General features: G+C 39.3%; 1 protein-coding gene across 1 annotated transcript in view; it reads right to left on the bottom strand.

The window, feature by feature from the left end:
- The window catches only part of DNAH11 (dynein axonemal heavy chain 11), a 4,606,558-nt gene that overhangs the window by 3,393,031 nt on the left and 1,193,038 nt on the right, over positions 1-20,489 (bottom strand). Inside the window, exon 25 of the mRNA XM_044065542.1 lies at positions 8,345-8,467. Within this exon, the coding sequence (XP_043921477.1) occupies positions 8,345-8,467 (123 nt within the window). The remainder of the gene's footprint in view (positions 1-8,344; positions 8,468-20,489) is intronic.

Here is a 20,489-nt window from a genome sequence, read left to right on the forward strand (position 1 = left end):
CCAAAATTCTTGAAAACTGAATCAAAACAAAACTCTTTCAACATGTGACTAAATATCTCCTCCCTAACACAACACGGCTTCCATCCTTAACAAAGCACTATCACTGCTCTTCTCACTTTCACCAACCCAGTTAGCAACAATACAGGTTCTGGAAACTTTGTAGGCTCATGCTTTCTGGACTCATTAAAGACATTCAACACTGTATCCCATTAGATTCTCCTTGCCAGACTTTTTCTCTCTCTACCTTGACAACACAATCCTAATCTCATTCCACAACTACATCTCTAACAGCTTTCAGCCTGTAAAATGGAAAACAAGAACACTCCCCAACATGTACCCATTTCAGTAGGCATCTTGCAACTTTGACAGCTATATGCATCAAGCAATAAAAAAGCCACTAAAATGGTGACTACTATACCATAGTAAACACTACTCAACTGATTATTCAGGAAAAAAACACAGCTTTCACATTCCCCTACCCTCTCTGCTATCCACTACCATTATTTTCACTAACCTCCATCTCACCCTCAAAACGAAATTGTGACAATGTAGGTAAAAATCACACAATTCACTGAAAACTACAATGCTAAATCACATCATTGAACAACCTTATCACAGCTTCACTGGTATGAACTAATACTACCTATCCCTTACCCAGGAGGTAGAAGTCCTTAAAAGTATTCACAGATCTCAAAATGGTCTAGAACTACAAAACGTTGTTCAAAACCTACTCCCCATGTATGTCTCAATGGGTCACTGAACAACTTCTTAGCCTAACTAAAACAAACAACTGGACAGAGAACTCACAAAACTCACACTACATTGGCAACATTTGGAACTCTATCCAAGCCCTCATTATACAACATCCAAATCTACAAAAATGTAAACCTCTTCTAAAACTATACTACATAAATGCTTGGATCTGCTCATGTATAACCCTGGGTCATTTCCCCCTTCATTCCTATTCTTTATCTCAAGAAGCCTCCCACTTTTTTCACCATGTTTTATCTGCTTCCACAATAACCTCACTTTTCTGTACAATATTCTTCTACTCCTGTCTCTAGCACAGCCTGTACTTACCACCATAATTACCATTGTTTCCTTTACATCATTATGCTTTTTTGATGAATCTCCACAGTGGTCACTGTTTCAGCCAATCATTAATATGATGCTAAAATAAAAACATTATCAGTCTTAACTGAATGTAAAACAGTAACGAAAGCTCTTCCCAAACACGGCTTTAAATCACTATATGCAGAAGTAACTTTAAAACAGAAGGTAAGCATTTCACAGAGTAACCACTACTTCATCAGACCATGACAGAACACAAAATCTGGGTACGATTTAAAATCAAAACTCAACCAATCACAGAAAGTTCAGCAATCATGTGATGACATTAATAAAAACCTCTCCCAATCAATAAAAGCAGCCTAACATTTGTTAAAGACATAGAAATAAAAACAATATTCCCATCATCATCAAATATAAAGATTTGTTAAACTTACTCCAAACACAGTAATAAATCATAAAAAACATCAAGCAGTCTCTATATGTTGCCTCAAACCTGACCATAAACATAGCTAAATCCATTAAATGTAGAAGCAAAAAGAATATCAGGAATTTGCTTAAATGTACAGGTGTAACAAAAAAAAAAAAAATAAAATAAATGTCATGTATAAGTTCTGCACACTCACTAAACGCAACATCACAAACATTTAGACCTATTAAAACTAGATATGCAGTAGTATACATGCAGCAAAGAAAAAAAGATAATATTCTAATGGAAAACTAAGATAGAAACAAAAGCTACATAAAAGTTTATATCAAATGCTCTTGTATAACAAATAAAAAGAGAACACTACACACCAGTTTGAACAATGAACAAAACAGAAAAAAATTATGTATCAAGACCTATCAGTGTTGCAATGGTCTTTTCTTTAAAAAGAGATTTAAGGGAGACCCTCTCGTTTAAACCTAGTTCAATATATGCTTTCAGCAGTAAAATCCGTTTCTTTTCACATACTTCAATTCTGTTCTTTTTATCAAATTCCCTAGGATTGTGACTCATTAACTCTAACACAAAAAACGTGAAGTAATGGCTAGTTCCTTTCAACATAATGTTCTTGGCTAAAGCACTAGTGTTTTTACATTGGGTTATATCATTCAGGTGTTCCAAAATCCAGTCCTTAAACAACCTATTGGTCTTCCCAGTATAGAAGGCACTGCATGTGCAACAGGTAGCAAAATATACAAGGTCCTTGCTTTTACAATCAGCGTAAAAGTCTGAATTGATGGGGACATCAGAAATATTATGTGTAGACGAGGTACATGTAAAGATGTAATCACAAGCCTTACAATTATGGCATCTAAAGGTCGCCTTCCTTTCTGACTTGGGTATCACAGAGATGTTGTAGTTCCTATAACATAATTGTCTTTTTATGGACTATACCCCCTCTCCATAAAATCTCTCCTTAATTATTCAAAGGCTATCTGCAGATCATCTTTGTTATGTAACCTCATTACTCTTAAAAACTGTTTTTTCAAGATATTCTGCGTAACTTGACATGGACTCAGCAACAGAGTGTTCTTTTTACAGGGTTTCTTGTATATACATGTTGAAATACCATGTTGATCTTGTCTGCATACAGAGATATCTAACATACAGAGATATCTAATAACTCCAAAGATTCTCTAGAAACCTTATAGCTAAACCTCAAAAAATCAGTTGTGCTGTGTAGAATGTCTTTATTTTTAAAAACAACTTTTATCTACAGAAAACTGGTGTTGCTATGGGCACTGCATGTGCTAACAGCTATGCCAACTGGGTCCTTACAAACTGGGAAAATCGTCTGGTCTTGAATGGTAATACATTTTCTTCCTCTACTGGATTTTATAGGCGTTTTATGGATGACATATTTATTGTGTGGAAAGATAATGAACAAGTGTTTAAGGCATTAGTTGACTTTCTACACAACACAACTGTTTTTTAAGGTTTAGCTATAAGGTTTCTAGAGAATCTTTGGAATTCTTAGATATCTCTGTATGCAGACAAGATCTGCATGATATTTCAATACATATATACAAGAAACCCTGTAAAAAGAACACTCTGATACTGAGTAGTAGTATGGATCCATGTCATATTATGCAGAATATCTTGAAAGGCCAGCTTTTAAGAGTAATGAGGTTAAATAACAAAGATGACATCTGCAGTTAACCTTTGAATAACTAAAAAGAGATTTTGTGGAGAGGGGTTACAGTCAGTCTATTGTAGAAGAATGTGCCACTACAACCTTACCCTTAGGTAAACCTTTTTTTTTTCTCAAAGATTTTTTTTATTTTTCAAATACATTTGAATGAATTCCATAGTATTTATACATAACATCTTAAATAACTATATACACTATTTACATTAACCTGACACTATAACAGATCTTAATGTATACAGTTACTGTACAAGTATGTCCAATCCATTATCAGAGTGTCTGATCAATTATTGCACAGTGTTAACCAACAATAAGACTTTTCTGCAAGGGTTGTTGATAAATGGCTTTGGATAAATTCTTATTTCTTTAATTTTAATTTCCAATAATGCTGTGGTCTTCAGTAGGCTGTAGAAGTCTTCCAAAGTTGGTATTGTGTTTGTATTCCATCTTCTTGTTATACACTTCCGTAAACTTTATTTTTCAAGGAGAGCTGAACATAGACATGATAATTCTACACCTTCACAGCATTGTGTTATCAACAAATTTACATTCACATATTCCAGTGATGTTGGGCTAGTCTGCGACATGCTGGGGAAGAATTGGCCTAGTTTACTAGCAGATTCTGAGGTTAGACACGTCATTGACTCTGAACCGAAGTTCTACTTTAGAAATAATTTGTCCCTAAAAAGGCAATTATGCTATAGGAACTACAACACCTATATGATACCAGAGTCAGAAAGGAAGGGGACCTTTAGATGCCATAATTGTAATGCTTGTAATTACATCTTTACATGTACCTCGTTTACACATAATATTTCTGGTAGCACCATCAATTTAGACTTTTACTCTGATTATACAAGCAAGGACCTTGTATATTTTGCTACCTGTTGCACATGCAGTGTCTTCTACATTGGGAAGACCAGTGGGTTGTTTAAGGATATAAGTTTGGAACACCTGAATGATATAGCCCAATGTAAAAACACTAGTGCTTTAGCCAAGAACATCATGTTGAAAGGAACTAGCCATTACTTCAAGTTTTTTTGTGTTAGAGTTAATGAGTCACAATCCTAGGGAATTTGATAAGAAGAACAGAATTAAAGTATGTGAAAAGAGATGGACTTTACTGCTGAAAACACATGCTGAACTAGGTTTAAATGAGAGGGTCTCCCTTAAAACTGTTTTAAAGAAAAGACCATTGCGATACTGATAGGTCTTGATACATAATTTTTTTTCTGTTTTGTGCCTTTTTCAAACTGGTGTGTAGTGTTCTCTTTTTATTTGTTATACAAAAGCATTTGATACAAACTTGTATGTAGCTTTTGTTTCTATCTTAGTTTTCCATTAGAATATTATTTTTTTCTTTGCTGCATGTATACAACTGCGTATCTAGTTTTAATAGGTCTAAATGTTTGTGATGCTGCTTTTAGTGTGTGCAGGGCTTATGCATGACATTTATTAGTTTTTATATTTTTTGTTATACCTGTTCATTTAAGCAAGTTCTTGATATTCTTTCCTCGTCTACATTTAATGCATTTATCTATGTTTATAGTCAGGTTTGAAGCAACATATAGTGACAGCTCGATGTTTTTTTATGATTTATTACTGTGTTTGGAATAAGTTTAACAAATCTTTATTTTTGATGATGGGAATATTGTTTTTATTGCTATGTCTTTAACAAGTGGTAGGCTGCTTTTATTGATTGGGAAGGGCTTTTATTAATGTCATCACATGATTGCTGAACTTTCTGTGACTGGTTGAGTTTTGATTTTAAATAGTACCTAGACTTTGTGTTCTGTCATGGTCTGATGAAGCAGAGGTTACTCTGCAAAAGTGCTTACCTTCTGTTTTAATAAAGTTACTTCTATATATAGTGATTTAAAGCCGTGTTTGGGAGGAGTCTTTGTTACTGTTTTAGATTTGACTGCTATGTTTACTTCAATCTTAACTGAGTGGTCTACTTTTTCTTTTCTTGCTGTTTGGTTAATTGAATGTAAATAGGAAGTATTGTGGTATACTACTTACTTTATTACTTTCCCATCTATACTATCCACAATATCATTATTTTTGCAATCTGCTATTAATTTTTCACTATATTTCATCATGTCTATTGCATGCCTACAAATCATACATCTCAACATGTCGTCATGTGCTACTTTTAACGTGATTTATGTTGCAGTGGTGCTGCAGTTAGCATTCTTGCCTCACAGCAAGAGGTTTTCTGGTTTGATTCTCGGCTGAGCTGTCTTCTGTACGTAGTCTGAATGTCCTCCCTGCATTCGAGTGGGTTTCATCCGGGTGTTCTGGTTTCTTCCCATCTTACAAAGACGTGTGTCTGGTGCATTTCTCCCAGGGCCTCTGCTGTTGACTGTGTATTGTATACTATTTGGCTACTAAGCTGTTATGTTTATTCCTAGAACTTTATTCTACAGCCCTCCACTGAAGAGGGACTACTGCTGCCTATTCAGACTTTCCCAGTCAATTAAAACAAATTCAAATAAAATAAAACAAAGATACTATATTGTACTTGACAGACCCAGCAAAGGATACCCCAGTGTTATGGAATATTTTGTATGATAATAAGGAAATGAATGAGTTTATCTAGGAGGGGGAAACAGCAAGAGTCAGATGGAAGAAGCTAATGCTCCCTACAGAGTAAACGTGATTAGGATTACCAGATTACCTACAACATGAGCACTGCTGCACTCCCTGCAGGCAGGGTATAAACTGTAGCAATGATCTGCTACAGTTTACATGAAGCTGACAACTATTTTTTTTCCCTAAATCATGAACATATTAATGCTTTAGGCATGCAAGATATAAACTGTAGCAAATATATGCCTTCGGGCAGATAGCCCAGTACCAACCTATGAACCTATGAACCTATGTTGAGCGCCTAAGTATATGACTAAGTCCAGAAGGCTTCAGGATATTTGCATGGAAGTGTTTACACAGGTATCTTTACACACAGATTATATTCCAAAGGATCTTCCCCAAGTGGACAGTAGGCATTAGAGACTAGAAAGGTTTAAAAAAAAGAGGAAAACAGAAGCATGTACTTTGGGAATGTGCAGTATTGACTGAGTTTTTAATACCCCTTACAGAATGATTTTAAGTTGTTTCCTTACAGAATGCATGGACACAAATGTTAGATGTAATTAGGAAGATTACATTTTTTGATTTGGTGTTTTGGTTTAATAGTGCAAGACAAACAGCCAAAGAAAAAAAACAATAATGAGAAAATGGAAATCAAAGATTAAAGCAACTTTAGCTGATATCATGAGCTTTGTAAAAGAAATGAAAGAAACAAGAGGTGGGATTTTAAATGAAGAAAGAAGTAAAGTGCGTAAAAATAAATGACATACTTTGGATCAATGCATAAAACATAATGGTAAAGATGATGTGTGATATTGGAGGGTTGGTGGGTAGAAGAAAAACATGAAGGTATGATGTAAAGATTAAAGTTTCCTACAGAGATATAATCTGTGTTATGGTAATCAGGTATGCCAGACCTTGTTACATTTACTATTTCAGTCTATATGTATCCACCTAATACCATAAGTCATCATTACCACTTGGAAACAAAAATATTTTGAGGCATGACCTACCACTATTGTCCTGTAAATGGCTATTTTATATTTTATACATATGGCCACTAATGTTAAAGTTTATCACAGACATGCAACCAATTCTAACTGATCTGCAGCGCCTAGTGCTGTGCAAATTATTTGGAAGACAGCGGTCAGTTTTAGTGATTCTTCTTAAACTCTGATCAACTCAATGCATGTACAATATTTTAGTTGCTTTTTGCCTCCCTGGCTGCCAATCATCATTTGCTCAGGATCTAGTAGGGTCCTCTTATACATGAAGTGACAGACAACCAGAAAGAGCCATAACCCAGGGGGAAGCATGAACATATCTTGTGTCCTTCTCTGCGTCTGGTATCTGCTCAGCCCAAGTGGATGGGACACATCCATAATGTAGTAGCTTAAGGATAAGGCTTAATGTCCCTTGACCAGGGTCAAGTGGGTGCTTAGGACAAACCATTTAATTATCTCAACAGATCCAGGCCACTGAACTACCAGATGTACCCACATTACAAGGCCACATTATATGTTATGACCCATCTCATTCCTTAATAGCAGACGTGTTTGCATCAATATAGGAAGCGTGCAATACCTTTTTCTGTACAGACACATTTCCACAAGATGTTGATGTTTTATATTTTCAGGAGGATGAGATCATCAGACCTTTGAGCAGAGAAGCATGGTTGAGTAAAGTTAGTCAAGACCAATGAATGATAATAAGTTCTTGCTACAGTATTCTTAATGGCATACATCCCCAGAAGGACTTCAATCAGTCATTACTGCAAACTAGGGATAATTACAGAGATGCTACCTTGAGTACATATGATGCTTCCTTCATAAACTACATTTTTAAGGGGTGTATTTCTGGCTAAGAAATGGCAAAATGTTACTAAATTGAATATAAAAGATACTTATGTCACTAAAGAAGCACTGCTGAAGAAATAAGCACAGTACTAATGAAAAACCGAACCATTGTTCACCCTTAGGATATGATCAATATGTAAGGGGTTCAGGTATGTTGACTTGCACACAAGAATACTTAGCCAAGCTAAATGATGCATGTATTTGAAAAGTAATCTACAATATAATGTTATAACTATCTCTGATAATGTTCATGTTGTTGTTTCAAATTTTAAAATGAAGGGAATGTAAGCATGCACTAGCCAGCTGTGACAGTTGAGCAGCAACACTGTGAATAAAACAAAAATAAGCAATCATTTTTTATGTATTTGTTTATGTTTTGCTCTGACACTGTGCTTGGACAAATGTATAACACTGCTGTCATGAGTAAGACAATGCCAAGGAATGTACTATTGTGAAACACCACCAATGAGTGCTGACCATGTTAGAGTTGATTAACAGTGATCAACACTAATGTAGGCAATGCATTTCAGACCTGCTTAATTGTTCCTACTTATTACAAACCATATTGTTTCAAAAGTATTATATTAAGAAAGTAGTGCATAAAACATGAAAATAGATGTAAAATATGACTGAGATGATACATGTAGAATAAGACAGAGAATTTCATTTGTACACACTACAAAGAATGCTTACCTGGTTGTCATCTAAAGTTTCAAAGAGGTCTTCATCACATTTAAGCAGAACAGTGCCTGTTCTATAGTGATCTTCATATGCAAACTCCATATTAGTCCAAGTCTGGCTGATTTCTGTAAGAACCTATTAAGCAAGTCAGAAGATAAAAAGTTATATCACTCTATGAGCACTTACAAATCCAAAGCTTTAAGAGAATACAAAAAATGGTGGAAGTAAACAGTCCTCTACTACAGCAGAGACTAATTTCACTGGTAAACAGTACACATAAATTAGCTGAGACTATAAGATTCTACCCTCCAAAAAGTCAGTGTGGTCAATTTCTCACAGGGAAAGCCAATAAATCTAAAAAGAAAGTGAAAACAAAATAAGGGACACTAGACTACAACTTTTTGAACTTTCATAGCATTTGCTGGGTAGCCAGACAGTTTAGTGACAGACAAATGTGCAATGATTTGGTAACAGGGGTTGCCGCTTTGTTCTTGCCCCAGCATATTATGACCAAGGTGCTATCTGACTATGATAAATATGAGACTGCGAAAAGTAAAGATCCTGGCACAAAGGATATGGGAAGAGACTGACATGCCCAAAATGTTCCTTCTTTGTAATAATCAGAAGACATTCCAAAAAGTATGCTTCATATGGTATGTTTCTGATTAACTATCTAGGATTCATCTCTGCTGAGCTTCGTTTTAACGGATAAAAATTGCTCAATCGCACACAAAGCTATATGGAACTGCACAAAAGAAAGGTACTGTGATTATGAAAAGATGATGTTCATACAGCTAATTGGAATTTCCTTTTTTTGTTTGTTTGAGAACATTTTATTTACCACATGAATTGCTTCATGTCAGACAATCAATACTTACATTTGATATTCAATACTTTGCCATTGTTAAGCCAGTAAATCCATATATCACAAAACTATTCTATCTAGTCATGACCTCCAGATTAATTTAACATTGCTCCTTTAAAACATAATTTGAGATCAGGCATTAACTGGTGACCATATTGTTTTATCATCATTAAAATAACTCTCTTAACAACTGGACCAACAACTTCATACCCTGTATTACAATCTATTTTTTTAAACAGTCTCAGGTGCTTTGTTACTTGTCAATGGCCTCTTCAGGCCCATTTTCCATTACAGAATACCAGGCAACCTATTTTTATTAGGGAGTTCTGGTACAGATCTTTAAAAGTTCATATTGCCATATCTTAAATCTCTGTAATCATCTTTTTTACCTCTCTTATTATGTTTGTTCTTCATTTTCCATTTTCTATTTATGTCATTCTTAGCCAGTATCAAAACTAAAGACAGCAATGCTATATTTCTTTACTGTTTTTAATACCAACTCACCACAATCCTCTATATACTGAGGTAAAATGTTCTTCCAATTGTAACACTCAGCATACAGCTCAATTCAATTTCGTATTGAAGTAACTCCATACATTCTCAAATAATATGTTCCGAAGAACTGCCTTCTGAACCATCACATTTCCAACACGTGGGAACATTTTTTTTTTAGTCCCATATTGGTACAGAAATATTTGTGTAAACATATCCATGTAAACATTCTAAATTTTCTGGATTCAGTTGCATATCTATGGATAAGATATACCCACACCACTGATCATCTGCTGTATTGTTATTTAACTGATTAATTTATTCAGTTGTCTTCTGAAATCTAATATAGCCTTATGTGTTATACTTATTAGGCTTTTCTGGTCTGCCATCTCTGTTCTGGACTCAATTATAAAAATCAACTATTTGCAGACCAGCTCAGCATACCTTCCATGCACACTGATCTGAGTTCAGTAACTCAGAAGTATGTGTAGCTTCATCCCTTTCTTTTACCCCATCTGTTTTTATTATCTGCTCCCAAAATTCCAGTCCTTTGTACTTTCTTTCAAATGTTCAGCACATTTTCTTCAATGTAGTTTAACCTATTGGTGCTATTCTATTTTTCCAATAACTTTATTTAAAGACATACTTAGTTTTATATATTTAAGGCTATATATAATGCTCTTTATATTTCCTTCCTAAGTTTGCCCAAAAGCTCATGCATGATCCTGTAGTTGCCTCATTAGGCACTATACCTATCATGTCCTTTCATATGGGTATATATTCGGTGTCTGGAATTAAACAAATTAATCGGAGCTGATATGCCTCCAACTCTGGAGTCCCAAACCACCCCATTCCTTTGTCATTATTTTTTTTCCACTGTACTCATTATCCCAAAAAACTCCTTAATGTCCTTTTTTATATTCTTTTATAACAGATCTCTCAGTAGATACATATAAGGTTCATAAGAGGCTACTAGGCTAATGGCCATAGGGCCTTTACCAGCCTTGCCATGCAGTAACCCATGTTCCTTAATTGACCATTATTAGATAGTTTGATTGTTTGCAAAGCAAATCTATGATCAGCACCGGCTGACCCTGTCCATGATGGACATAGGTGCTACCGCAGGGGTGAATTCATGGTCTCCCATCCAATTGTCCAAGTTGCACTTAAATAAGGTCATTACAGAGCTTTGCTTAATGTGAATTGGGAGTTTATTACAGAGTAGCGGCAGTCTCTGGGAGACATATCTGTCTTTACAGCATGTTCTGGTTAAGTCACAGGCTAGGTTGAGATCTCTGGAATGAGTGACTTTTGTCCCATTTGATTTGGAGACATGCATCATTTCCATTAGTGCAAGGTCAGAGACTGCTCTATAGGCACAGGTCACCTCTCAGCAGCCTGGAGGACACACAGTACAGCGACAGAGCTTTCAGTCTTTCCATGTAGATCATGTTTCGGAATCCATGAAGTCTCATGGTCAAGAACTTCTGTGACTCTCCAGCTGCTGCAGGTATCTGGTGAGGTACATGCAAAAGACAGCACTGTACTCTATTAGTGATCTGATGAGGGTGGCATACAGAGGCATTATAACATCCTTAGTCTTGGATGCAATGCCGTTACTTATGAGGTGTTCAAAGTAAAAGGCTTTCCATACCACTGTGGGCACATGGATTATTGAAGTTTCAACTTGTAATCCGCAGTGGTACAGCGGTAGCGTTGTTGCCTCACAGCAAGAGGTTCTCCTATTCAATTCTCGGCTGGTGTGCCTTCTGTGTGGAGTTTGCATGTCCTCCCCGTGGTCGAGTGGCCACCAAAAGACATGCATGAATGGGTGTGCCTTCGCTGAAGGTTGGGCATTGGGCTGGCAACTCAGCACCATAAAAATCGACTGCCAATCATTAGCGGACCGGAGTTCCGCTATGGCGACCCCTAACTGGGAAAAGCCAAAAAGACAAGCAAGACTGATATCAACTTATGTTCCCAAGTCACTCACTACTGGGTTTGAACTTAGTGGGGTGTTGCCTATATTGTAACTTGCAGGGGCTACCTCTTTGCCAAAGAGGACAATGATGCACTTTTTTGCATTTAGTTTTAGAACGTGTCTTTGGCACCAGTCATCTGTCTTTGTTAACCCCTCCTGTAATATGCTAATATCTTTAGGGGACTCAATGATTGTTCCCAGTTTGCAGTCATCTGCGAACTTGGTAAGCCACAGGTGGTCTTCTTTCACCTGGACTTCCAAGAAACAGATTCCAAACAGTAGAGGGCCCAGTACAGAACCGTGTGGTACCCCACTGGTATCTATTCTACTGGTAGAGGTGGAATCTCCAACTTTGACAGTATGGGTTCTGTCAGTGAGCAAGTTGGCTACCCATCTAGTGATATATGGGTTAATCCCCATATGGGAGAGTTTCTAAATGATACCTGAGAGGGGATTGTGTTGAAAGCCTTGGCTAAGTCAAGATAGGCGGTATGTACTCTTTGCCTTCATCCAGGGCTTTGCTGACATTCTCAAAGAGGTCCACTGGGTTTAGTAAGCATGATCTACCCTTAATGAAGCCATACTGGGTTGGGTTGAGAGTTTGAAGGTTGCCTATGTCCTTGCTGATAAGGTCCATGATGATTCTTTCCATGGCCTTGCAGATAAGGCTGGTTAGGCTTATGGGTCTATAGTTTCCAGGGTCAGATGATGGACCCTTGTGCAAGGGGATTACAGTTGCAGTTCTCTACTCCACTGGAACAAACCCAGGGCTCAGGCTATGGTTAAAGAGAGTGCCAAGTGGATCTCCTAGGTCATGTTTTAGGTTGTTTAGTAAGCAGCCTGGGATGTTATCTGGTCTCATAAAGGCCATGTTTTTGACCTTGGAGAGCTTGGAAAAGACCTGCTCATTGGAGATACTAAGAGGAGAGGTGTCAGGTATGCTTTGGGGTATGGCTGATCGGGAGGGGGGGTGAAGTTTGCTCCAAATCTGTCAGCTAACAGGCTAGCAATTTCCTCAGGGTCAATGTAAGTGGTATCATCCTCTATGAGTTTGGGATATAGCTGGGTATTCCCTTTTAGATTTCAGACATAGCTAAAGAATGCCTTATGATTGTATTTAGCTAGGGAAACTAATATAACCACATAATTGGCTTTAGAGGACTTAACCAAATATCTACTTCATTTGTTTAAGCTGTGGATGGTATTCTTTCTCTGCTATGCTCTCTCTTGTTCTTCGATATCAGTTTCTTCCTTTTGTTATATAACCCGTTTATACTCAAGGTCCACCAGGGTGGTTAGTTTTCATCTGGAGGACGTTGTTTTGATCCTGTCAGATACAGCAGAGTCAATACAGTTGTTTAAGTGGTTATGCGGGACGTTTGTGAACTCATCTATGTAGGAGTCATTGTTGGCTGTGTTACCAGGGGGTTTGAAACTTTTCAAACCATCTCTTAGTAAGCTACAGTTTGTTTTGGAGAAGTTTGTCATTTTTACTTCTCCTGTGAAGGCGTCATGTCTGATCATTACTTCGAATGAGACAGATTTATGGTCTGACCTCAGCAGGGAGAGCAGAACACAGGGGGTAATGCAGTGAACCCCATATTGGTGAGTACTAAGTCTAGAACAGTTGAGCCCCATGTGGGGGTGCAGACTAACTGCTCTGGAGCATTTGTATTAACAAAGTCCAAGAACCTCAAGGTGATTGAGCTTGTGCTTGTGTATGTCACCCACTTGATAGGATAGTTGAAATCTCCCATGAACAAGGTGTTAGGCTGTACAGTGAGTGACTCAAGCAAGTCCAGGTAGGTGGTGTTCTTCTCATGGTTCATGCTGCGGGACCTGTAAATAGCAATGATGTGGTAGTAGGGTGTTCTACCTATAGATACTTGGACCTGGAGCAGCTCAAGACAGTTGTACTGTTTAACCAGTCTTGAGGTGTATTTGGATTTAACGAAGATGGATACACCTCCACCTATGGTTCTTTTAAGCCCATTTTGAAATCTAAACACATGGAAGGCATTGAAGCCTTGCATAGCCAAGGTACTCTCTTCAGCCTTGAACCAAGTGAATGTACAGATACCAGTATCTTCCAAGGTGAGGAGAGCTTCCATGGAGTGTGTTTCCTGTTTAGACTCCTCCCATTAAGCAGCATAACACTGAGTTTGTCTGTAGTGGATTTTTTTTACGTCAGAAGTTTTGTTGGTTTGGTATTGCCTAAAAAAGGCACTATGGGGCAAGAGTCTTTCTAGTGTTCAGCAGCCTAGAGGAGACAGGTGAAGACCATCTCTTGTAAAGCAGTGTGGTCTGTCAACCATGTCTTAGGCTGACAGATACTGGATCCCCCTGGATTGATACCAGAAGCTAAGCCAATTGTTGAAGTTCGTCATTTTTTGTTTATATTGTGGCATCATCCTGGGTGAAGGTAGCATGTTCAGTCATATCTCTCTTCATATAGACCAGGGAGGTACATCTCAAGTCATTCACCCCAACATGTACTATGACAGAATCATAACAGTAATTGTTGCTGAGTGACTTAAGTGCGTGCGTGATTTGTCAGATCCTGGATACTGACAGGCAGATGACTGTGACCTTCTCCTTGTCCATCTGAGTGAGGGGGACATCTCTGTGTCTCACTATGGAATCTCCTATGACCAGGACATTTGGTTTTGAGGTGTTCTGCCTTAGGGGTTTATTTGCTGAGACACTGGTATGTGTGTTGTTGTATGTAGTAGATTTTGGTCGTGTTCTAGTATCAGAGTTGTTTGCATTTGGGAGGTCCCTGGTCTTTTGGTAGGATCTTAGTGAGTACCTCCATGTATGTGAAATTATGTGTCCTGACTCTATCTTGTGTGACAGGAGAGGAGTGTGTGCTGACAACCTGTTTAATGTCTTGTTTATTGTAACCTGAGAGGATTGATTCCAGTTTCATAGTATAGTTAGGGTTCCTATTACATTGTCGAATGTTTAGGTTGCCAAATGTCTAAATGTCAACACCTAAATGCCAAACGCTCAAAACCGCGACCGGCCAATTACTCGGATTTTTTCCCAGGTAAAAAGTTTGCTTGGCCGTCATCGAGGATTTGCCCGTTTCCCCCGATTTAGAGTGATCTCGGAGTTGGTATATTTAGTTAGGGGGGTGTGGGGGGCACAGCCCTGCACATTGGGGGTGTGGGGGGCAAAGCCCCCTACTTGATTAGGGTTTTAAAGTATGTTTTTTTTTTTATTGGCCAAGCAAATTTTTTCACGGGGAAAAAAGATGCATAATTGGTTTTGAGCATTCGACTTATAAATGTCGACGTTTAGCCTTTCAACAACCTAAGTGTTCGAGGTTCTAATATAGACCCTATAGTTACATCTCTTACATACTGCATTTGTTTGCTGTAGGAACAAATGGTTGTCAGTATACATGCAGCAATTATTACACTGCCTCAGGATGCCCACGTCAATCAGGTTATTTGGAGAAATGTTGGGAACCTGACTGCCCACTATAGCAGGTTAAACCATAAGTACTGTTAGGGGATGGGCAAGTTAGATCAGCTTTTGCTCTTGAGTTAGCAAGGGGACTTATTCTATTGAGGATTAAGGGTTAAAAAGTGTGGCAGTGCTGCTCAGTGCTCAGCTGAGTTGCCCGCAGTGCAGCAGTGTGCAGATGAGTTACCTGCAGTGCAGCAGGGAAGCCTGGGGGGGATCCACTGACTGTACCCTAGTGAAAAAGTTGCATCTAGGAGTTTGTGTCTATACAGGGCACCACTGGCCCCCCTTGCAAGGTGCTCACATATGTGTAAACATGAGGCTTAAATACAGGTCTTGGCTGCTTTCTCATGGCACACCCAAACAACCAATTGAAAAGCCCTACACAGAGTCTTATTCCAGCAATCCCCAACTCAGATGGGCCCTGAGCTACACACTTCTGCCACAGGGGTGCAGGAAGGCCCTCTTAATGTAAGATGGCTGGTTTTAGTGCTCAAGCGATACCAAACAATCTAGATTCAGCAAGTCTGAATCTAGCATATACTATTTAAGACAGAAGGAGCAATGATACAAAGTGCTGAATTAATCAGTCACAGCAGCAAAAAAGTAAAAATGAAATAGCAGCTCAATAAAATACAGTTCACAAAGTGCAAAACAGGCTTAAATTATACTTATTTTTAGAAGATTTCAGTAGATGGCTTGGATTTCTATTTCTTCTATTCAGGTGCACTCCAGACCTCTGGCTAAGAATGCCAAACTCTGAGCAGCTCCGGTAAACTGTGTAGACCACAAACCTTCATATAAAATAACTGGTTGGAGCACAAGTGCTTAAACCAAAATTAAGACACTTTCAATATAACAGACATAATAAGCCTTCACCAGCAATTCCCAGCTCAGTAGGTTGGAGGCTACCCTCTCCTCCCACAAGACTCTTGACCGCAAACCTTCCTTATGCAAGATAACTACTTTGAAGTTCAAGTGCTTAAATCAAAACTGAGAAGCTTAGAATAACAGTTATAATGTAATAGGATCATAGGAACATAGGAGGTTACTAGGCTAATGGCCCTGAGGCCCTTACAAGCCTAGCCAAGAATTTATCTCCCAAAAAAGAAACCTCAGTCAGCACCTGTTGCCCCTGTCAATGACGGACACAGGTGGAACCCCTGGGACAAATTTGTGGTTTCCTATCCACTCATCAAGGTTGCGCTTGAAGAGGGTCAGTGAGGTACTCTGTTTGACATGTATAGGAAGTCTATTCCAGAGACGGGACAGCCTCTGGGAGACAAACCTGTCTTTCCTGCAGGTTTTGTTGATGTTGCATATTAGATTTAGGCCTTTCAAGCAGGTATTATATGAGGAGTTAGACTTACTGATGTGGACCATCTCTAGCAGGACAGGATCTGAAACTGCCTTGTAGGTCAGGCACAGTTCACCACTGAGCAATCTGTACAATACTGAGTAGAGTGATAGTGATTTGAGCCTGTCTGCATAGGACAGGTGTTGGAGGCCATGGATTCTCTTTATGAGGTAATTCTGTGGCCTTTCCAGTTGGTGCAGGTGTTTGGAGAGGTACATACCAAACGGGATGTTATACTAAATTACAGGCCTAATGAGGGAGGAGTACAGAGAGGTAATAGCCTCCTTTTTTTCTAGATGTAATCCCTTAATTTATGAGATGAACCAAGAAAAAGGCTTTTCTGATCACTGCCACCACATGATGGTCGAACATGAGATTGTTGTCAATCTGAGTACCCAGATCTCTCATCACAGGTTGTGTAATTAGTAGGTTGCCATTGATGTGGTAATCAGTAGGGGCCATGTTTTTGCCAAATGGTATGATAAAACTTGATGTTCTTTGTGGTTCACTGTTGCAGTCATTACATTTGGGTTATCTGCTTGCAGGTAGCCCTCAGTCGGCCTGATTATCAAAGTCTTGGGTCTTGCTTCGGTTGCTGTCTCATCTTCCATGACGTCAGGTAGTCAGGGGTATAAAGCATGCAGCTGATGCCATTACATCAGTCTTTCTTGCCGTGCGGTGCCCAAAGCAGAAGCAGTTCGCAAGTGCCATTTGGCCGACTCCTGAAATTTTCGTTTTCGAGTTTCAGATCCAAAGTCTTCAACAAAGCCAAGTACCCTGTTGGGGATCCTTTTTCTTGCTCTAAACCAATGTCAGTAAAAGTTAACAACTGTATTTCTTGTGGAAAGCAAATACCTCATAAAGATTTTCATTTGTACTGCATTCCTTGCTTAGGCCCAGACCACGACATCCCTCGCTGTCGGTTTTGTGCCTTATTCAAACCTCGAACTATTCGTCGTCGGTTCATTTTCGCATCTAAATATTTAGGTACTCAGTTCAATTATCCAGAAATGGCTTCGGTAAGCCACCTGACTACTGACATTCCAAAAAAATGACGCAAAGATAAAGCCAGAGACAAACCGCATAGGTCCAAAGCTGCCGACGATGCTTCTGCTAAGCTAGTCACCAGTTTGCCGGTACTCAGTGAGGTGCTTTCGCAGCCCCTGATACCCGCTACTTCAGATTCGCAGGCCTCTACTGAGACCCATTTGGAGTCTGGTATGCCATGATATGCTTCTTCGACTGTGGAACCTACAGATGTCTCTACCTTGGATGGGTCTGGAGTCACTGTGCAGGCACCGGCTTCTGAGGGTGCATTCAGGCCTAATGACTTGCATATTAAACCGAAGCCATCTTCTTCTTCAAGGCCTAAAACTCGATTCACGCCTAGAAAACCGACGCCCAGACCTCATGGTCAGGCCCCTATGCCTAAAAAACAAATGATAAGAATGGCTGAAGACCTTATTACTCTAATCAGGGGAAGCCACCCTTCTCCCTCTAAGAGACCTAGAACTGATTTTCCTTCTGATTCTTCTGATCAGGATTCTGAAATCTCTGTTTTCTCTGATGACCGGGACTTGCCCTTATCTACCTATGAGGATTCTGATGCAGAAGACTCCATTCCCTCTGCTTCCCCTCCAGAGGATTTCTCTTTTGGTGAAACTTTGCATACTCTTAGAGAGAATTTCTGCTGAGAAAGCCAGGATTACTCTGACTCCAAAAAGAGACTTAGGGAATTCTTACTCCTACCTCAACACAGGCCTTTAGCTATCCCTCCTGCACTGGACATTGTAGATGATGCATTCTTGGAATCTAGCCTGGCCCCTGACACTTTACCTCCGTCTCCCAGAAAACCTGACAGGTATTACAGAGTACCTGACTCTCACAAGTTCCTCTTTAAGAACCCTACTGCGGATCCTCTAACCATTTCAAAGGGACCCAAAGGCATTAAGGCTACTACTGCCAAAAACCCTACTCCTTCTGATAGAGATTCCAGGGCCCTGGACAGATGGGGTAAGAAGGTATACACTTCTGCTACTTTGGCTATTAGGGCCTTAAACTGCCAGTTTCATATGTTAAAGTATCAGCAGCATATTATTGGATTGCTTAAACAGAAAATGATGTTGATTCCTGACTGTGCTGAAAATAAAGAATTACAGGATTTAATGCATTCTGCTAAACAAGTTGGAAAACATACTTTACAATGTGGTTTTGATTCATTAGAGGCATCTTGCAGGGCTGCTCTCATTGGGTCTGTACTTAGAAGGCATGCTTGGCTTAAGGAGCAAACTTTGCCAGATCATGCTAAAGCTAAATCACTGGATGCTCCCTTAAATCAAGACCACCTGTTTGGCAACAAAGCAGAAGAAATTCTTAAAAAGATGGAGGAAAAAAACTAAATCTATGGAAACTGTTAAAGATTTCCTGCAAGTACAGCCTCCCAGATTTAGTAGGCACTGGCCTTCTAAGAACTGGTCCTTTCCTGCCTCTTCCAGGCCTTCTCAGTCCAAACCCAGGACCAGCAGACCATCCAGGCTTCAGTCTCAAGGTACTCACAGGCCTAAGCAGTGGGGGGCTCCCACTTCCAAAGCTGGAAGTAGTAAGACACCCCTATGGTAAACTATCACAATGACTTAACTTTAAACCTTCCAAGCCCTGCTCAACTGACTGTCCCTTTATGGGGAAAGATCGCTCTGCATGCAAAAAACTGGGAACTCATTACCCAAGACAAATGGGTTTTAAATATAGTTTCCCAAGGCTACAGATTCCACTTCCACTCCTTACCAACCCCAAACGGTTGGCCAGACCTTCCTCCAAATCAGTGGGCAGTGGCTCAAAAGCAGGTTCTCTCTCTTCGAAGTATCAGGGCTATTCAACCTGTCCCAGAAGAGGAATGGGGGCAAGGTTTTTACTCAAAACTTTTCCTGGTACACAGAAAAGACAATTCCTGGTGTCCTATCCTGGACCTGTCTATCCTAAACACCTTTTTGGTAATCCCAAAATTCAAAATGCTAACTCTTCATCAGCTGCTTCCCATGCTAGGCAAAAATGCCTGGTTGGCAACACTGGATTTAAAGGAAGCCTACTTGCACATCCCAATAAGGGAATCTTGCAGAAAATACCTACGCTTCAGAGCAGGCTACATGCACAATCAGTTCTCTGCACTGCCCTTTGGCTTATCTACTGTGCCCAGGGTATTCACAAAGTGCCTAGCTGCAGTCATTGCATACTGCAGGAAAAGAAATATTTAAATATACCCACACCTGGACGATTGTCTAATTCAGGCAGGAAGCCAGGACATACTATTAAATCATCTGGCATTTGTAAAGAAATTGCTAACTTCTCTGCAGTACACTATAAACGAAAAGAAATCACAACTAGTACCCTGACAACAAATTGTATTCCTGGGAGCAAGTTTGAATACAACTTCCCAGATGGCCTACCTCACACCAGAGAAAAGTTCATTTGACAGCCTACTTCAAACTACTGGCCACAAAGACCGAGCTATCTACAAGGAAAATACTGCAAGCCCTGGGGTTCATGGCCTCTTGCATTATGCTAATTCCATATGCAAGACTGCATATGAGGAAACTACAATGGTATCTAAAAAGCCTATGGTGTCAACACTCTCAGGACCTAGAATCAATGATTCCTATCATCCCTTGTCTAAAGACAGAGTTCCTTTGGTGGGCAGAGGCCTGCCACCACAACAAGGGACTTCCATTCACTCTACCCCCTGCCACCCAAACCCTAACAACAGACACATCAGACTATGCATGGGGGGCTCACTTTGCAGGGCAGTGCATTCAAGGCAAATGGAACCTGAGTCAAATGCATCTGCAAATTAATCAAAAAGAAATGTTAGCTGTACAGAATTTTCTGACAGCCTTCAAGGACCACATTCTTCCAGGACAATTATTGGTAAAGATGGACAACACCACTGTTATGTGGTACATAAACAAGCAGGGGGGAACCCACTCATATGCTTCTC

Source organism: Protopterus annectens, chromosome 3.part0 (assembly GCF_019279795.1).
Source record: "Protopterus annectens isolate FY-2018-M chromosome 3.part0, PAN1.0, whole genome shotgun sequence".
Lineage (NCBI taxonomy): Eukaryota > Metazoa > Chordata > Ceratodontiformes > Protopteridae > Protopterus > Protopterus annectens.